General features: G+C 41.2%; 1 protein-coding gene across 1 annotated transcript in view; it reads right to left on the reverse strand.

Moving 5' to 3' along the window:
- Positions 1 to 3,090: 3,090 nt before the first annotated feature.
- Positions 3,091 to 19,770, reverse strand: part of LOC127000714 (stress-induced-phosphoprotein 1-like) — a 32,285-nt gene continuing 15,605 nt past the window's right edge. The window contains exons 9-13 of the mRNA XM_050864736.1: positions 14,148 to 14,228; positions 13,581 to 13,839; positions 6,921 to 7,081; positions 6,194 to 6,300; positions 3,091 to 4,703 (exon numbers count right to left, since the gene is read on the reverse strand). Coding sequence (XP_050720693.1) covers positions 4,631 to 4,703; positions 6,194 to 6,300; positions 6,921 to 7,081; positions 13,581 to 13,839; positions 14,148 to 14,228 — 681 coding nt within the window. The 3' untranslated portion in view covers positions 3,091 to 4,630. The remainder of the gene's footprint in view (positions 4,704 to 6,193; positions 6,301 to 6,920; positions 7,082 to 13,580; positions 13,840 to 14,147; positions 14,229 to 19,770) is intronic.

Below are 19,770 nucleotides of genomic sequence, written 5' to 3' on the forward strand. Positions count from 1 at the left end.
GAACTGCCGATTCATCCCATGGCGTGTCAAATGCCGGATATAAGCAGCTATGAGGGACCCGCCGGCACACCCACCCACCTCAGGAGACATCACCATCATTCAATGCCACGCGTGAAAAAAAAAATAGTAGTTGGTCCTGCAGGATTCCTGCAAGGAGGCAACCGCGAGGGTGCCTACAGGGGGTTCTCAAGCACCTATACCCAGACTTTCTTACGTGTCTACTGACTTGATCAATTGAATAAGAGTGATGAGAAATCATTCCACTCCGGATGCAAGTTATCCAGGCAGACTGGGGGAAAGGGAGAGGGCAATTCATGAGAGCCACAGCTAGGAAGGGGTTATATAGGCTACCCAACCTTTCTTATGTGTTAAAAGTACTCCCTGGATCAATTGAATAAACAAGTGATAAAAACTTGCAAGTATTCCTGCAGGCTGGGGAAGGGAGGGGAAGGGGAGAGGGCAAGCGCGTGGTGTGCCATACAGGGGGTCTCGACGCCTGCCCATGCAACCACTCTTTTGTATTAAATTAAAAGTACTCTCATGATCAATTGGATAAGCAAGTGATGACAAATAAACATACTCAATCCGGAAACATGTATTATAATTCTTGCTGTCATGGCCGCTGCAGGCAATGAGAATCGATGGGGCGGGTGGGGGTGCCTATATATAGATGTAGCCTATATATATGTTTCCTTTGTCTGTCTTGTGTTAAAAGTTAATCTATTGTAACTCGTGTGTAATGTGTTGTAACCATGTAGTGAATGCGCTTTACCTCCACGGGCAAGGCACGATTCCTGCTGCTGGGGCGAGCGAGGGGAGAAAGGTTGAGCACGTGCATGGGGTACCTAAGGGGGGCCTCTACCTGCCTCACCTGTCCTGCAACGGTGACTGCATTCTCCACCCTTGTCCACCCATCATGAATCGGCACTAGAATATTGAGCGTTTGTGTATATATAGGCTAAGTTTCCATGTGTTATTCTCTTCTCCTTTGTTGTTTATACTTGCAACAATAAACTATCAATCAATCAATCTTGGTATAAACTCGATCTGCACCTATAATGACTTAATTAGCGCATATAGTTATAACTGTAAGAGTGAGGCAGCATGAATAAGGAGATGAAAAGCCTTTGCCACGCACAGACAGCTATAGTACCTAAATCGAGACGTAGGTCATGTATGCCACCTACGCAGTTATATGTAATTAGCGTCTTTTTATGTATGTCTAGACTAAGCTGTTATTGTGGTATTTTTGATTAAATATACACCCACAATCGCGTAGCAGTAGAATCGAGTGCATGCTTATGTATGTATAGGCTATACGTTTCAGTGTGCTATCATTGCTAAAATATAGGCTACCTATACATGCTTCATAAAATAACAAATCAAATGGTTGATTAAATGGCTAGAATTGGGTCTTTCTATACGTTTCCATGCACTAAACTTGGCAAAATGCAGATCCATGATTGATTGATTGCTTCACCAAATAACAAATCAATTAAATGAGTGATCAATTATTGCTTTAACTGAATGTTTATATACGTTTCCATGTGCTACACTTGATAAAATATAGACACATGATTCACCAAATGTATCAAATGGTTGGTCTTTGTCGCATAGTACTAGATGAGAATGGCTGACATGTCATTGATTCACTCCCATTGACACTTCAACTTTATAAGGGTCGGCTAAAAAGGTCTCTGCTGAAGGCACATGACAACCTGCTGAGCCTTGATGACTTCCAGCGTTGCGTAAGATGTTCCTCCTCACTTTTACTGCCCGCACTCAATGGAACACTTCAGAGAGAGAGAGAGAGAGAGAGAGAGAGAGAGAGACTAGTTTGAACCGCTTTTATTTTTATTTTTTTTCCTGACAAGCCCGTAGTTAACCCTGTAATACACACAATATCCTTCCTCACACTCTCTCTCTCTCTCACACACACATTCATCTGCCAATGTTCTCCCCTCTTATTCAAGTTAAAACTACTACTCTCCTCTCCCAACATTCTCCTTCCTTATGATAACTCCCCTCGTCTTCTGCTAACATTCTTCGTTCTGACTATACCCAATCTGCCTAAATAATAGTAGTAATAATAATAGGCTTAACCCTTCCTCCACTAGCCAAACAGAATACAATAAGCATTTTTTTTTTTTGGTAATGATAATAAACTAATTTATAAAAACCCTTTCCCTGTGAGCCAGTGACAGATACAATAGGAGCTGTTGTTGTTTTGGCCGACTTAAATAATGATACTAATAACTAACACCATCTCAAACCCTTCCCCGGTGAGCCAATGACAGGATAGAATAAGAGCTGTTGTTGTTCTGGCTACAACTTAAGGTTTATTTACTTCTGACATATGACTCTTAGTGGTAGTACAAGCGGCCATCCAGTGACCTCAGCAAACATGACTCTGTGGCCACCTCAAAAAAAGCTCAAGAAAGTTAACCACTTCTCTGAACACAGCACTTCACAATCACTTCACTTCCAAACAGCTGGATGTATGAGACCAAGCACTTCATAATTACTTCACTTTGAGGCCCAGCACTTCATTATAAATTCAAAACAGGCAAATGTATGAGGACCAGCACTTCATAATCACCACTTCAAAACGGCTGAATGTATGGCAGTTTAAATTAGCGTATGATTCTTAAGCTTCCACATACTGGCATTCTCTCTTTGACAAGCAACAAGCAATAATCCTTCAGCTTTCAGACCAACACACAAACACACACACTAGCATTGATTTTCAATGTTTCAGACTCAGGTTCTCTCTCTCTGGTAAGCTTAACATAAGGTAGATTCATAGCATTTGTTCTATAGGTGTGTGGTGTATAATATGCATCATCATCATCTTCTTTAGCTTCCATTACATGACTTGCTGTTCCCCTCCTATACTTATGTCTAATAAAAATCTGGTTGCTTCTGTTGTCCAATGGTACTGTTGCTCTCTGTCACTCTCTCTCAACACACACACACACACACACACACACCGAGGAACTATATTAACTTGTTTATTCCAGTTTGTTTGTGTTTCTTTTCTTCTCTCTCTCTCTCTCTCTCTCTCTCTCTCTCTCTCTCTCTCTCTCTCTCTCTCTCTCTCTCTCTCTCAGGCACAATGAACATCAGCCATATGGCAGTCCACTATCACTCATCTTTTTTTCTGTAATGATGTATAATGATATGAGAGAAACAGAAGTAGCAGTAGTAGTAGTAACAGTGGTGGTGGTGGTGGTGGTGGTGGTGGTAGTAGTAGTAGAAGGAGGAGGAGGAGGAAGAGGAGGCAGAGAAGGTGAGGATTAGTATTAGTAGCAGTGGTAGTTTTGTAGTTGTAGGTTGCTGAGTGATATATCCACACTTCAATGAACAGTTTAAGATTATTATTGACATTCACTATCCATTCATATTGTGATCCACGTTAATCAGAGAAGTTGACGTAGCAATGAATGAAAATCAATCGTAAAACATAGAAAAAAGACTACAGTGTAAAAGGCAATATGTCGCATTATCAGATCACAAGTAAAAAGTCACTGAGATGTCGCAAGCAGAGTCATAACTTATATACCCATAGTTAAAGGGGTGACAAAAAATATCCTACATCGAGCGTCAAGAGAAATTGAAAAAATGCCGTCTTCACACAGTCATGGCAAAGCAATGGCCGTGTCACATACAAACATACATTCACACACACGCACACAAATAATCACTAGTATTTCCTGCACTTATATCATGAAAACCAATCAGAATCAGGGGAGGATGTGAGTGGATGGGGTGGGGCAGGGGCAGTGGTGGTAAAGGTGGCAGGGGAACATGGGTGGGGGAGGGGAGAATAGGAACAGCATGGTAGGATTGAGAAGGGATTTGTGTGGAAGAGATGGAGTGGGGGCAGTGGTGGTAATGGTGGCAGGGGAGAATAGGTACAGGAAGGTAGGGTACAGTAGGGACTTGAAGAGCAGGGAGCAAGTCATCCTCACACCCTCCTCACTCTACTGGAGACATGGGTACGGGAAGGTTGACAGGGTAAGGAAAAGCATGGCAAGGAAGGAACCAGGGGAGCTGAGAGGTAGGGGGCAAGACTCCCTCCCTCACACCCAATCCTACATCTACATCCACCCTTCCCACCCTCTGCCAAGAACATGGATAGAGCAGGACAGGAGAAGGGAAGAAGGGAAGAGTAGGGACAAGAGGCTGGGATATGAGGAACACACCAACACCTACTCTTCCTGGCCTCTGCTGGGAATGTGGACAGTGGATGGGACAAGGAAGGGAAAGGAGAAGGAGCAGGAGCCCATTCACCACTCTCATACTCCACCCTACACTCATACACCCATACCTGCCCTTTCCACTATATACCTGAAACATAGGCAGGATAGGGCAGTCTTGAGAAGTAGGACAATTAAGGGCAAAGACTTGGAGGAGTGCAGGAGGGGTCCCATTTACCACCCTCAAAAACCCAGGCTACACCCATACACACACCACCACCTGCCCTCCCCACCCTTTACCTGAAATGGGTAGGGATGGAGGACTTGGGTAGGAGGGGGAGGGGCTAAGCTACCACCTTTACACACTCCAAGTCTCACCCCACCCTCACTCACACTCTCTCCCGCCCCCTCTCATGCTAGCTCTTCCCCCTCTACCGAATGGAGATGAGACCTGACTGGAGCAGCTTCTGGATCTTGGAGGCAATATCAGGGTTCTTGAGGTGGCTGTGGAGAGAAACAAGACGAGGTTAGTTGAGAGGATTGATTCACTGACTGACTGGGAATGATTAAGGTAAGATTAGTTAGAGAGGACTGATGACCTGATTAACTGGCTAACTGGCTTGATAGATAGATATATGGCAGATTGACTAACTGCCCGATTAACTGGCTTGCTTGCTCAATAAATGGCTGATTAACTGCCTGACTGGAAAAAAAAAAAAAAAATAATAAAAAAATAAATAAAAAAAATAAATAAAATAAAATCTTCTGAGTAACCTACATTAGAATATACCTAAAATCCACCACTATCACCCCTTCGGAAAGGTCTACATTTGCTCTCCTTCATTATCACCACTACCTAATGCTCACCATGGGAAATATCTAAGTTGCTCCCCTTTTTTTTATCACCCCCCCCCCCCCCTCTACTGCCACCAGTAACCCCACTTCCTGCAGAAATGAGGGAGGCAAGGCTGTTCTCTCTCTCTCTCTCTCTCTCTCTCTCTCTCTCTCTCTCTCTCTCTCTCTCTCTCTCTCTCTCTCTCTCTCTCTCTCTCTCTTATCTATAACAAATTGAGTATTTCCTCACATTATTCAAACTAATTCATCCCCACCCTTCAGTACCTAAATTATTTCCTGCTGTCTGTGGATCTGAATAACAAAATACAATAAATGCAATACGTAAATAAAAATAATAATAATAAATATTACAAATAAATGAATAAATACAGAAAAATGAAAACTGACTCAAGATATCACCACGGAGTTCTTTTTATTCACAATTAAACACTAAATTTAGTCTGGGGTTCACACCCATGCTCTGTAGTACTGGTCAGGACAGCCCCAACCAACTGCACCATTGAATTGTGTATCAGTAAATAAATAAATGTGAAAAAAAAAAAAAAAAAAAAAAAAAATCTAGATCAGCTCGAGTTTACAATATCATCAAGAGCACTTTGGTTGTGATCCGAGATGGCCTTGCCCTCTGAGAAGCTTCCCACTCCTTACATGGGATCAGAGTATGCCTAATGTGGTGGTGGGGGAGGATCAGGAAGCACAGGTCAAAAGTCACTGCAAATAACAGAGGGAGAGACAGGCAAGAGCAGTGGCATACACTAAGCCTCTCCCTCACCACCACTCGCACACGCCAGATTTTTTAAATGTTGTATTGGTGTTTATTAACATTCATGGGGCTAGTTTGGATTTTTACTTCCATTTTTGTGATGAAGTTAGTTAGAAGTGCTGGATTCCTGAGTTAAGTTGACATGTTACAAACTCATGTCATAAAAAGTGATATAAAATAATCAACATAACCAACTAACCACGCTTTGAAAAACAGGCCAAAAAAGACGTCGGCCACATCATTGTTACTAAAGACTAATATGTTAAAAAAATCAAGCAATAATAACAAAAGACCAATAATACTAGAAAAATAAAACATGGAAAATACATAAATTAATCAATAAACTAGTCAGTCAATAAAAGTAATAAACACTTACTCTTGGAGCGCTCTGGGGTCAGTCTGCATCTGCTCAAGGATCATGCGCATGGCTGGGTCCTTGAGGATCTGCTGCACCTCAGGGTCGGCCATGGCCCTCTTGCGCACCTGTGGGGAGGGAAAGTTACAGGTGAGATGGGGAAGACACCACAAGGAATACAAGTCCCCCTGCCTCTACCTGCCTCATTTTCTCTGTGTATACATGAGATCCAAGAAAACTTATCATCTATATATAAAGGTTTTCCTTCCCTTCTATCCCACTTTTGTTTTCCATTTTGTATCATCTATCTTTAGCTCTGACATATGTACCCTATGATCTCTTGAGTAGATGGCCATGGGAAAAATAATAATAAATAAATAATTAAATGAAAAAGGTCTCCAGTTCTCCCTCCTTACACATTCCTTTTTGTAAGAGAATTGACAAAAGATGGACAACTAATGTAATAGAAGACTAACTAGCCTAGATATTACATAAGTTAGAGCAACAACAGAACCAGGTCAAGATTGTATTTGAGGTGCATAGAGTACACTAACATCAAGCAAAGAGAGGTGGAGGATGTTGGGAAAAGCCTTTCATCTTGAGGTGGAATAGTAATGGCTGAAGGTGATGAGATTATAGAAGATGTGAATGTTGTGATATATATTATGTCATCTCCACCTTTCTTGCTCTTCTTTTCCTTTCACTCAATTATATTCCTCCTCCCTCTTTCTTCTTTCCTCCTCCTCACCTCCTCTGGGTCACTGTTGACGGCCATCATACACTCCCTGAAGCCATCCAGAGCGTCCTGACAGTTGGGGTCGATGTCGATGGCCTTCTGGTAAGCGGCCTGGGCGTTGGAGTACTGCTTCAGCCCCTGCAGGATCTTGCCCTTCCTTACATACCCTTTCACTGCAGGAGGAGAGGAAGGAAAGAATGAGTGAGAGAGGGTTGGCATTCTGTGGGGGAAATATAAGAATCTTGATACCCTTTCACTGTGGGGAAAGAAAGAAGGTAAGGCTGTGTGAATGAGGCTTGAGGTATAAGATTTTGGACAGCAGAAAATTATATAAAAATAAGTTTTCTGAAAAATTGGAAAGCAGGAAATCATAAGAACAAAGAGTATGCAGGAGGTCGGTAGGCCTATACAAGGCAACTCCTGTAAATCTAACCTCATCTGACCTTACTGTTTATGAACTTATCTAACCTTTCATTGAATGTTTCTATCCTACTGGCATTCACGTCATGACTGCTAAGCTGTTTCATTCATCCACCACTCAATTAGTAAACCAATTCTTGTCTATATTGATGTTGAATCTGAATTTATCGAATTTAAATCAAGTGATATGTGCCTTATTCGGTACTCTTACCACAAGAAACTTATTAACCCCTTCAACACGAGGATGCGTATACTGCGTCCTGGCTCACTTTAGCCAGCATGAGTTATTTCTTCCTGGATATTGTAAGATTGTTTTTAGAATGTAGGTCGTATATGATACGGTGTCTTATTTGACTTTCAATGTTATTATTGTCTAAGAACATAAGTGTGTCTTGCGTGCATTTATACTTCACAGTAACAATCAATTCTAACAGAAGATAACAAAAATAATGAGAAAGAAATGACATATGTGTATGTGTGTGGAGTTCCTCTTCCTTTGCGCTGCCAAGTGGCTGGCCAGTGCATTGTCTCACCACCACCTCGGCTCTGGGACACGGGCTTGCGGTGGAGCTGCAGCCTCCCCTCCCGGCCTCCCCCTCACACCCGTCCCGCTGTCTCTGTTCTCTTTCCTTCTTCCTTCCTACCTCCTCCCTGCAGTGTGTGTGTGTGTGTGTGTGTGTGTGTGTGTGTATTTACCTAGTTGTGACATACGGGAAAAGAGCTACGCTTGCGCTGTCCCGTCTCCATATCCTCTCTTATCTAACTTTTCCTTAAAATCATGAATGTTTCTTGTACAAACCACCTCCTCCTCCAGTCCATTCCATAGCTCAATGCTTCTGTTTAGGAAGCTAAACTTTTTCACATCTCGCCACCCTGTACACCACTATCAGGTCTCCTCTCTCTCTTCTTCTCTCCAGGGTTGTGAGCCCCATGCTATTGAGTCTCCCCTCGTGAGTGTGTGTGTAAGTGTGTGTGTGTGTGTGTGTGTGTGTGTGTGTGCGAGAGAGAGAGAGAGAGAGATTTACATAGATAATCAGACCATTCAAACCCCATGATCCAGACTAGGTGGTCTGTCCTTAAACCTAAGTGATTCTACATTAATCAGATGGCTCCAAAACATTGCATTTCACTCTAGGTAATATTAAGTTGAAGGAAGTGTCGGTCGAGCTTGTTTTTAAAGAAGTCAATCGTGTTACACTGGACCACTGACGGTGGGAGCTTATTCCATTCTCGCACTACAATGTTGGTGAAGAAAAATTTGGTGCAGTCTGAATTTACTTGCCTACATTTAAGTTTTGTGCCATTATTCCTCGTTTGCAAAGTCATCGATCACAAATAATTTTGATTTGTCCACATTCGTGAATCCATTAAGTATTTTAAAACATTCGATCAGTTTTCCTCGGAGGCGACGTTTCTCAAGAGAGAACATGTTAAGGGCGGAAAGCCTTTCTTCGTAGGGTTTGTTGCGCAAGGAAGGGATCATTTTTGTTGCCCGATGTTGAACACCTTCTAATTTAGCAATGTCTGTCCTTAGCATGGTGGGGAGACCAAAACTGTACCGCATATTCCAAATGGGGTCTGACTAAACTATTATAAAGCAGAAGTATTACGTCTTTATTTCTTAACAAGTTTCTTTTAATGAAGCTTTATTTGCTGCATCGATGCATTGCTGTGAGAATTTGAGGTTTGACGCGATTTTAACCCCCAAGTCCTTGACGCATCGAACGCTTTTGAGTTTAACGCCGCGCATTTCGTAATCGAACTTCTTATTCCTCGTTCCAACTTGAAGGACCTGGCACTTGTCTACGCTAAAGGGCATCTCCCATCTATCCGACCAAGCTGAAATTTTGTGCAAATCCTCTTGGAGGCTTTGCCTGTCTTCGTCAGTGAGAGCCGAGTTACCAATCTTTGTGTCGTCTGGAAATTTACTAATGCGGTTATTGAGTCCAACATCCACGTCGTTGATGTAAATAATGAAGAGTCTGGGCCAAGAACCGAGCCCTGAGGGACTCCACTAGTGACCGGCGCCCACTCTGAGTTAAATCCGTCAATCACTACTCTTTGTTGTCTGTTGCTCAACCAATTCGCGATCCATTGGTTTACTTGACTGTCAATACCTATTTGCTTAAATTATAAAGTAATTTATGATGTGGGACTTTATCAAACGCTTTCTGGAAATCAAGATAGACTACGTCCAGTGATTTGGTTACGTCATAAACAGTGAAGAGGTCGTTATAAAAGGTTAATAGGTTTGATATGCAGGATCTTTTGTTTCGGAAGCCATGTTGTGATTCCCCAATTAATGAATGGTTTTCAAGGTAACTCACAATTTTGTCTCTAATTATGCCCTCAAGTAGCTTACCTACAACCGAAGTTAGACTAATGGGCCTGTAATTACCTGGTACTTTTTTGTCTCCTTTCTTAAAATTCGGTGTCACGTTAGCCTTTTTCCAATCCGAAGGGACGATGCCTTGTCGCAAGGACATATTGAATACGGTTGTGAGGGAGGAGAGTATTTCACTCTTTGTTTCTTTCAGCAGAGTAGGATATACTTTGTCAGGGCCAGGACTTTTATTTGTTTTAAGTGATTTGAGGGCTTTAAGGACTTCATCGGGTTTTATTTCAAAGTTAGACATTGCATGCTCAGGATTTACATTAGTACTGGTGTTGGTGGTAGTGGTTGGAGGACTGTTAGTATTAAACACCGAGGAAAAGTAATTGTTTAATAGGTTTGCAACGTGTCAGCTGTCAGTCACTAGTGCACCGTCACTGATCGCCTTTCTATTGTTTATGTAACTGAAGAAGGATTTCGGATTATTTTTACAGTTGGCTGCAATATTTTCTTCATATCTACGCTTTGCCTGACGCACTAATCTGTTTTCTCGTCGCCAGGCATCATTATAGAGTCTAATGTTTTCGGGCGTGCTTTGTTCTTTCTTTAACCTGTAAAACAATTTTCTCTCTTTGACTGTTTAATTTCGCTATTAAACCAAGGTGGGCTTTTATTAGTGTTAATTCGCTTCTCGCAGAAGGGGATAAATGTATCCTGCTGAGTGAGTAAGTGATTTTTAATGCTTAGCCAGGCGTCCTCTACATTGCCGTCATCTGATAGTTGCATATCTATTAGTTTTCGTCGGATTTCTACGAAGTTGGCTCTTTTGAAATTGGGCACCTTTACTTTATTTTCAGTCACCGATGTTTGAGCTCTAATGTCAACGCGCACTAGTTTATGATCGTAGGAACCGAGGTGTTCTCCTACCGTGACATTACTGACTAGGTTATCTTGGGTCGTTATAACAAGGTCAAGTATGTTATTTTGTCGAGTTGGTTCAGAAACCATTTGGCTTAGATAATTTTCTTCTAAAAATTCGATCATTCTATTTGACTCACCTTCTGTACCCGACAGCGTCGCCCAGTCGATATGGGGGAAGTTAAAGTCTCCTAATATCAGTGAGTCGCTGTTATTAAGTGACTGCCTTAAGACGCTGTACTTTTCAAGATCGGCATCGAGTGATTGCCCCGGAGGCCTGTAAGTGACAGATATATTTAAATTGACTTTTGCAATGTTTACTCGCACGCACAAATGTTCAACGTTACTGTTTCTTGGTGTTTTGTCATTGGGTTGCAAATAGCTTTTGACAAAAAGGGCGACACCACCACCTCTACGGTTTACACGATCCTTGTTAAAGAGTCTGTAGCCATCTATGTTGTATTCGGAACTTAAATCAATATTTGTGGTGTCGATAAATGTTTCAGTTATAGCAATTACGTCAAAGTTTTCTGTCAGAGCAAGACATCGCAGTTCATCAAACTTGTTTCTCAGGCTACGCGCATTGAAACTAAGGACTCTTAGGTTATCTTGAGGCTTGGTAATAGAGGTGGTGGTACTGGCGGGTTCAATGTTACGAGTTTGTTGCGGTGTATGGTGTTTATTTACACGGGCGGGATGGAAGGACGTGGCTGAGAGTCGTTTTCTGTTCGGGCGTTATGTACGGCGTCGTTGTGATTTTGACACCCAGGTCCTTGATGCATTGACGCATTGAACGCTTTTGAGTTTGACGCCGCGTATTTCATAATCGAACTTCCGATTTCTTGTTCCAACTTGAAGGACCTGGCATTTGTTTACATTAAAGGGCATCTCCCATCTATCAAACCAAGCTGAAATTTTATACAAATCCTCTTGGAGGCTTTGTCTGTTTTCGTCAGGGAAAACTGAGTTACCAATCTTTGTGTTATCTGCAAATTTACTAATGCAATTAGAGTCCAACATCCACGTCGTTGATATAAATAAGTAAGAGCACTGGGCCAAGAACCGAGCCCTGAGGGACGCCACTAGTGACCGGCGCCCACTCTGAGTTAAATCCGTCGAGCACCACTCTTTGTTGTCTGTTGATCAACCAATTCGCGATCCATTGATGTACTTGATTGTAAATACCTAGTTGCTTTAATTTGTAAAGTAATTTATGATGTGGGACTTTATCAAACGCTTACTGGAAATCAAGATAGACTATGTCCAATGATTTGGTTACGTCATAAACTACGAAGAGGTTGTTATAAAAGGTCAATAGGTTTGAAAGGCAGGATCTTTTGTTACGGAAGCCATGTTGAGAATCCCCAATTAACCTGTACAGTGTTTAGTACATACATATATGTACCTCTTAGGGAAGTGTTTAGTACGTATATATAAGCAAGCTCTTTTGAGGGCTTATATACCCTTTATTTTTGTTTGTGTGTGTAACATTGTTCATTGACAGTAAAGAGGAATAATTTGACAAGTCTTCGTATTTTTAAATGGATGTTAAAGGGCCTTTCTGTACATTTGTCCGCATTCCAACAAAAATCATTATACAAGAAGGTAAGTTACTTTCTTATAGATAATTACTCCTTGATTCCATAATCAGTAAAGCATGTGGAATTGTAAATTATGGTTCAGAGTAATCGGAAACGAAAACTTATCGTCGGAAGTTTCATAGTGTTTTGTTGAACTTTGTGAACTACAGTTGTAGTACAGACGGCCTTGAAGCGAGCGGTGTTGCCTGATGTGCATCCAATCATTTTCTTGTACTTACAATTCCTGTTTATTTTTTTAGGTTTTTGTGATGTAAAGAAGTACTTATACATTACTCACGCTTTAGGGTAGTGAGAAGTGTTTATAATGGAAAGAATATAGGCTCTCAAAAAATTTAAAGATAAATTTCCCTTTCCTGGTATGACATCGTTAGCTCTGAGACGGAGAAAAATAAGACAACGAACAATCTAGGGTTCCATTCCTTGCATATAAATAATATAAATAATATATATATATATATATATATATATATATATATATATATATATATATATATATATATATATATATATATATATATATATACATATACATATATATATATATATATATATATATATATATATATATATATATATATATATATATATATAAAATAATTTGTAACTTTTTTTTTACTTTTTAGGGTCAAATAAAAAAATAAGAAAAAGTGCAACCTGGCATGACCTCTATCATTGACAAAAGATGACACTGTATGGGTTAATGAGTGGCTTTCAAGGGGGGGGGGAAGAGAGAGAGAGAGAGAGAGAGAGAGAGAGGGGGGGGGGGCATCAACAAGTTACAGCTTGATTCTGCTGACACCGTGACCCAAGTGCTTATTTCCCTCTCCCTGTATCTCCATCCCTCCCATCTATGTGTGTGAGTGTGTGTGTGTGTGAGAGAGAGGAAACTCAAATTTTTCTGTATATTTATGCATACATTTCAAAATTATCAATTAATTTGTTTCTTTATGTGCACCATTTAATTTTGCATATTTTTATATATAATACATGATGATTACGTTGGGTTTATGGTTTAAAACTTGTTATATTCAGTAGCAACGTTTGAAATTTGGCGCGCGTGGCCAGCCCGGATATGGGGCGAGGCACTGTTTTTGCCTAGCCATAGTGAAAGGGTTAATAGCATTATTATCAAAGTCCTTCATCCACTTATAAACTTCAATCAAGTCACCTTGCACCCTTCACCTTCTAAAGAAAATAAAGTAAAATGTTTTACTTTGTATGGCAAGTTTCTCAACCCATGAATCATTTTTGTCATCCTCCTCTGCACAAATTCTAACATTTTGATGTTCATTCTAGACGAAGTCTGAATAATGATAAACATAGCTTGAGGATGATGTGCTTCTATTGTTTATGCTCCTTGAAATGAAACCCAGTGCCCTGTTTGCACGATTCTTAGCTCACCAAAGTTGGGCTCGAGGCGGATGCATTCATTACAGTCCTTGAGGCCCAGGCTGAACTCGGCCAGCTTTGTGTAGCAGGCGGCGCGGTTGCTGAAGATCTTGGCGTCCTCAGGGTTGCGTCGGATGGCCTCGGAGTAGTGCTTGATGGCGAGGGGGTAGTCACCCTTGCGAAAGTACTCGTTGCCCTTCTCCTTCTCCTCCTCAGACTTGGCAGGGTCAATGTAAGCCACCCGCTCCTCCTCCTTGATCAGCTTCTCCACCTGGGGGGCAAGGATGGGCGAGGTTATGCAAAGAGGTCTGTAATTATCATCTTTGTTATATGTATGAAGAAAGTGCATATAAGAAGCATAATAAATGCATTCAGAACTATAGATATAAATTTTTGATTATTTTGAGTCAGGTTAGATATTGTTGGCCATATTTTCTAATGATAAGGGAGAGAGAACAAGTGCTTCACACAGGGACACACACACAGGGAAATATGGAGTTATGAAGAAAATGTAAAAAGTGAAGAATAGGCAGAATAAAGAGGAAGAAAAACACATACTCTCTCTCTCCAAAGACCTACCTTACTGAGCAGCTCCCTTGTGTCTGGCGTTCGGTGTTCAGAGAGAGACTTCTCGTAGAACGTCTTTGCCTTGTAGTAGTCCTGCAGAGAAAAATAATCATGAGAACGAAAGACATACCGAGTTATGAAGAAGACAGAGGAAGAATAGGGAGAAAAAATAAAAAAATAGGAAAATACAAAGTACAAAGGAATGAAATGAGTGAAGTGTTGAATAGGATAGAAAAGGAAAAAAAAGGAAACATTTAATATGAATAAAAAAGAAAATTAAGGGAAAAGGTGAGTCACATGAAATAAGGCACTTCACTCAAACCTTTCTCTTTATGTGTTTTATGTTTCCTCTTAATGTTCACTCAGGTTACTAGATTTGCCATGAACGTTGCCTTCAACTGAAAAATTTGGAATGTTTTGTATATCATAATTTTAGTGTGTTTATAACTGTGCGTTCAAGAGTATGTGTATGTGTGCTAAGGGTGAGTGTCTAACATAACCATAGCTGGGCGTTATCGCGATACTTTATCGCTGATAACAAAATCGGGTTATCGGCCATCCGCTACTTATTTAAATATATATCGGTATCTTCGTTACTTCTGTAACCAAACTAGCGATAATCGCTACTTTTTTCCGCCTCTCTGAAAAAAAACCAAAAAAAAAAAAAAACAGGGTTGTCTTCTCCCTACTGGGCATGCGTGGCCTGGGCGCCTGGTATGTGAAAAAACTTTGGGGTATGAAATATCTTCGGTGAAGAGATTTCATACTTACATCAACATTAACTCATAAACTGTGCAATTGAGATTTGGGAATAGCTCCTGGGTGCGCAATAAATGGCAAAAAATTAACCTGCTGGAAAACAATTTTTAGTATTACAACACCCATGAGGGACATGTTGAACACTGAAGTGTAAAAAAAATAATAATAATTCACCTAATGTGGCAATGATGGCTGGATAAAGGTCGCAGATATGAGGCGACCTTGGGAGCGCTGGTAGTGACGGGGTATATGGGATGGTGGCAAAGGGAAGATGACACACGGCACAGTCACGTCTGAACATTATCTTGCAACTGATTATTCATTCCAGTTACAACATACGAAGTAAATCACTGGAAACATCACTTTGTCAATTTCCTGTAACATTTGCTTGTATTATTTTTTTTAACACATTCACCTTTCAGATCACCTATTTTATTTTCCCTTACCCTAAACTATTTACAGTCTACCTTACACTGTGCTTTTCAGTATTCTTTCAGTGTGTGATACTCAGTGAAACAGGGTACAGCACACATTGGTACTTGACATTCTGCGCACATAGTCACCACCATTATTCTTGACCTCACGTTTGTTTGTAGAGGTACATACATGACACCGTCTCTGTTGTTTGCGTCCTTTTTCTGTGTCTGGTGAGGAAGTCCTTACACAGGAGTTTGTCAGGACCACGTGACTGACATCGTCCTCAAGCTGTACCTGTCACTGTCCCATATTTCTCCAAAAGCTGGTAGGCTACATTGTAAGAAAACTCTCATTTTTTTTTTTTTCCAGTCTTGACTAAGTACATGTTATATGCATTCAGCATTGTAACATCAACAACATGAAAGAATAGCTTATGGTACCATTTGACACATTTCCTCACGCATTCAATACCAGCAAGCTGACAGTCACTTTTGTCGACTAAGCGCATATTTGCGTTGTAATCAATGACAGCATCTGGCTTTCTAATTCTTTTGTGTCCTGTGGTCTTCCTTGTCAGTGTCCTGCATGTGTCCTTGATGAACAGTGGTGAGCATGGTCACGTCACGTTTGTCATGCCAATTTATGGTCAGGACTTTCCACTCTTTTGCAGTTCCACATTACCATGAACAGGTCATGCTTCAAATTCTGGCATATGTTTCCTGTTCTTATGTACTGTGCCACATGACCCAGTCATATTTTCTAGTAAATACTGACACAGACTAGGGCTAGTGTACCAGTTATCGGTATATAGGATGTGTCCCTTACCCATGTACCTTTCCATCATTTTCTTCACAACTGCACCAGATACTCCCAAAGGGTCACCTTGTGGAATGTCAACAGGGGTGCCAGTATACACTATTGCATCTAAAACTATCCCTGTTTCGCAGTCACAAAGGATAAAGAATTTGATACCGAACCTATGACTTTTTGAAGGTATATATTGCTTGAATATAAGTCTCCCCTTGAACAACACCAGGCTTTCATCTATAACAACCTTGCAAAAAGGATAAAAGAATTGTCTGTACTTCTTAGTAATCATGGTAAATACTCCTCTAACCTTCCACAAACGATCATTTTCATCACGTTCATTATTGTCATGGAAATGTAGAAACCTTATCAATAAGGTAGGTCATGCCTCACCAATCTCTTGTCCTTCTACAATAAAGTATTTGAGGCGGTTGACAGAGATGAAAATTATGATGTAATCTATCTTGATTTTAGTAAAGCGTTTGACAAAGTTCCTCACCAACGACTGTTGCTTAAATTACAGGCTCACGGAGTAGAGGGTAAAGTTTTGAACTGGGTCAAGGCGTGGCTTAGCAATAGGAAGCAAAGAGTGCAAATCAATGGTAAAAGATCTGACTGGGGATGTGTTACGAGTGGGGTCCCACAAGGTTCGGTATTAGGTCCACTTTTGTTTATTATTTATATCAATGACTTAGATACAGGAATTAGTAGTGATGTTAGTAAATTTGCAGATGATACCAAGATCGGTAGAGTAATTGAGTCGGATCAGGACGCTAGTATTCTCCAAGGTGAACTCAACAGATTATATGACTGGGCGGATAAATGGCAGATGGAGTTCAATGTAGGGAAGTGCAGTATTCTGAGTGTAGGTAGGAACAACCCCTCACATAACTATTGCTTAAATGACACTCTCATAAGTAGGTCTGGGTGCGAGAGGGATTTAGGGGTCTTCGTGAGCTCTGATCTCCGTCCAAGGGCACAATGCATTCAAGCTAGAAATCAAGCTAATAGGGTAATGGGATTTACTTCAAGGAGCGTAAGCAACAGAAGCCCCGAAGTCTTCCTCAAACTATATTTAACATTAGTTAGACCTCATCTTGACTATGCGGTTCAGTTCTGGTCACCTTACTATAGAATGGATATCAAAATGTTAGAATCGGTGCAGAGGAGAATGACTAAGATGATTCAGGGGTTGAGAAACTTGCCATACGAGGGAAGACTCAAACAGTTAAACTTGCATTCTCTAGAAAGGCGAAGGGTGCGTGGAGACATGATCGAGGTTTATAAATGGATGAAGGGCTTTAATAAGGGAGACATTCATAAGGTTTTGTTGGTAAGAGAACCGGGTAGGACACGAAGTAACGGGTTTAAACTGGATAAATTCAGATTCAACAGGGACATAGGCAAAAATTGGTTTACTAACAGGGTGGTGGATGAGTGGAATAGGCTTAGCAGTCATGTGGTGAGTGCCAATACAATTGTCACATTCAAAAATAGACTAGATAAATTCATGGACAGTGATATTAGGTGGGGTTAGATACATGGGAGCTTAGGGTCAAAGGAGCTGCCTCGTACAGGCCTACCGGCCTCTTGTAGACTCCTGCGTTCTTATGTTCTTATGTTCTTAATAAAAGGAATCTGTCTCTTTTCATGAATTTCCCAAAAATTGGTGTAGGAATCAAGGCATCAATTTTCCAATAATCACTCAGTACATGTTTTTTTTATATGTGGCATCAGCAGTAACAGAGCAAAAAAAAAACATACATTTCTTCTATGTTTGTGTCTGACCAGCGATGAACCCGTGATTTTGGGGTGAATGTAGCATGCTCCATAGTGTATTTGTAACAGCTGTTTGTTTGTAACACAACAAGCTGCATTACCTGGTCATCAATGTATGTTTCAAAATAATCAACCTCTTGTGCATCATTATCAAGAGGCCAGTCATTAGTCACACCAGCAATATTTCTGTCAAGTTATGAATGTCTGGCACAAAGTCTGATCCATCAGACCAGACGAATGGAGTACGCATTGTCTCGCATCTCTGAGGCTCCTGTTCTCCCTCTGCCTCCCCCTCCTCTCCCACACCAGCTGACACCCATCCCTCACTCAGTTCATTAGCTGAGTCTTCTCCTATACCCCCACTGTCGTTTTCCTCTTCTATCTGCCACTCTGGATCATCAGACAGAGATGACAGTGATTCATCAGGGTCTACTAGCATAGGTAAAAATTTTGTTGGTGTCAGTGGCTGAGTAGGTTGCCTGGCAGCGCATCTGTGACCTTGAGGGCCAGAAACATGTTTACGCTTGCCACGCTGCCTCAGACCAGCTGAATCTGATGGCTGAATACAATCTGAATCACTGTCACTTTCGTTTTTTTTTATTTATTTATTTATTTATTATTTTTTTTTTTAACGTTGCTGCCTATTGCGCCAGTAGGCATCTTCCTGGTGGGGCCTGATGGTCGGCCCAGCCCATTCTGGCGCAGGCGGGTGTTTATAGTGGTGCCATCTACTACAATCTTTCTCTTTACCAATACTTTCTTTTTACCCCCTCCCATGCCTCCCCCACGGTCACGACCACAGGAGCTATGGGGCTGGTTAGCATCAGTAGATGACATACTTCTACTCTCCATGACTGCTAAAGAGCAACTAATATGATGATGGTGACAACATGGTGCGAAAGAGGGATGATGTTGCCACACGAGGTTCATTGGAATATACTTTGGCATCGCAGGAAATATAAATACAGTTGTCCCTCAAATAGTATGGGGGTTAGGGACCCAGGACTCCCGTACTATTCAAAAATCCGTATAAAATTAGTGTACTCCTGGGCTACGTTTGAGAGAGGGAATCAGGACTTTCGGAACATCATGAGTGCTCTCAAATGTGTGATGCGGCAGCACGAGTTGCCAACTCGGCACATCTGCTGGCTCCTAGCTTTGAGAGGTGAAGCGCCTTCGTGCTGTGATGATGTCACCAGCAAATATGGAGGCCCAAACAAACACATATAAGTGTTTCTATTGCATTTCACCTCTCTGTGCCACCATAACCACTACAGCTTCCTTTTCATCTTCTGTTGTAAGGAGTTCGGCAGCCAGGACAGCTAGTAATGCATGTGTAACGTCGCCAGGAAGATCAGCGTACGCAATTTTGCTACGAGTGAGACGCCATTACCATAGCAACGACGAGGCTTAGAAAAAGGACGGCCTTTATCTCCACTCTTGCAGCACTCTTGGAGCACTGGCAGTTACTGCCTCAAGAATTTCTTTTACACTAAGATTGATACATTCACGTGGTATGCTCTCCCTACCGCAACGTAACTCATCCCAAAATGTAACTTCTAAATCTGAATTCTTCTGCAAGGTGAACACCTTTCTCAAAAGCTTTGGGGTGCTTTCAGCAGGTGTTTTGGTAGAACAGTGTTGCCACTCATGCCAGGGCTACTTAGTGTGACTAGCGGGAAATTTGAAAATCCTAAAAAAATTCTTCCATGACAATCTGTAAAAAAACGAAACTGTACTATTGGAAACCGTACTATTGGAGGGACGACTGTATCCACCTTGGAACATGCGTCATCTTAAGATGTCTGGCGCAGTCTAACTCATAGCATCTTAAAATGTCTGGCGCAGTTTATGGGTTAAAACACTAGGTTAT

This window comes from Eriocheir sinensis, chromosome 19, assembly GCF_024679095.1.
Source record: "Eriocheir sinensis breed Jianghai 21 chromosome 19, ASM2467909v1, whole genome shotgun sequence".
Classification (NCBI taxonomy): domain Eukaryota; kingdom Metazoa; phylum Arthropoda; class Malacostraca; order Decapoda; family Varunidae; genus Eriocheir; species Eriocheir sinensis.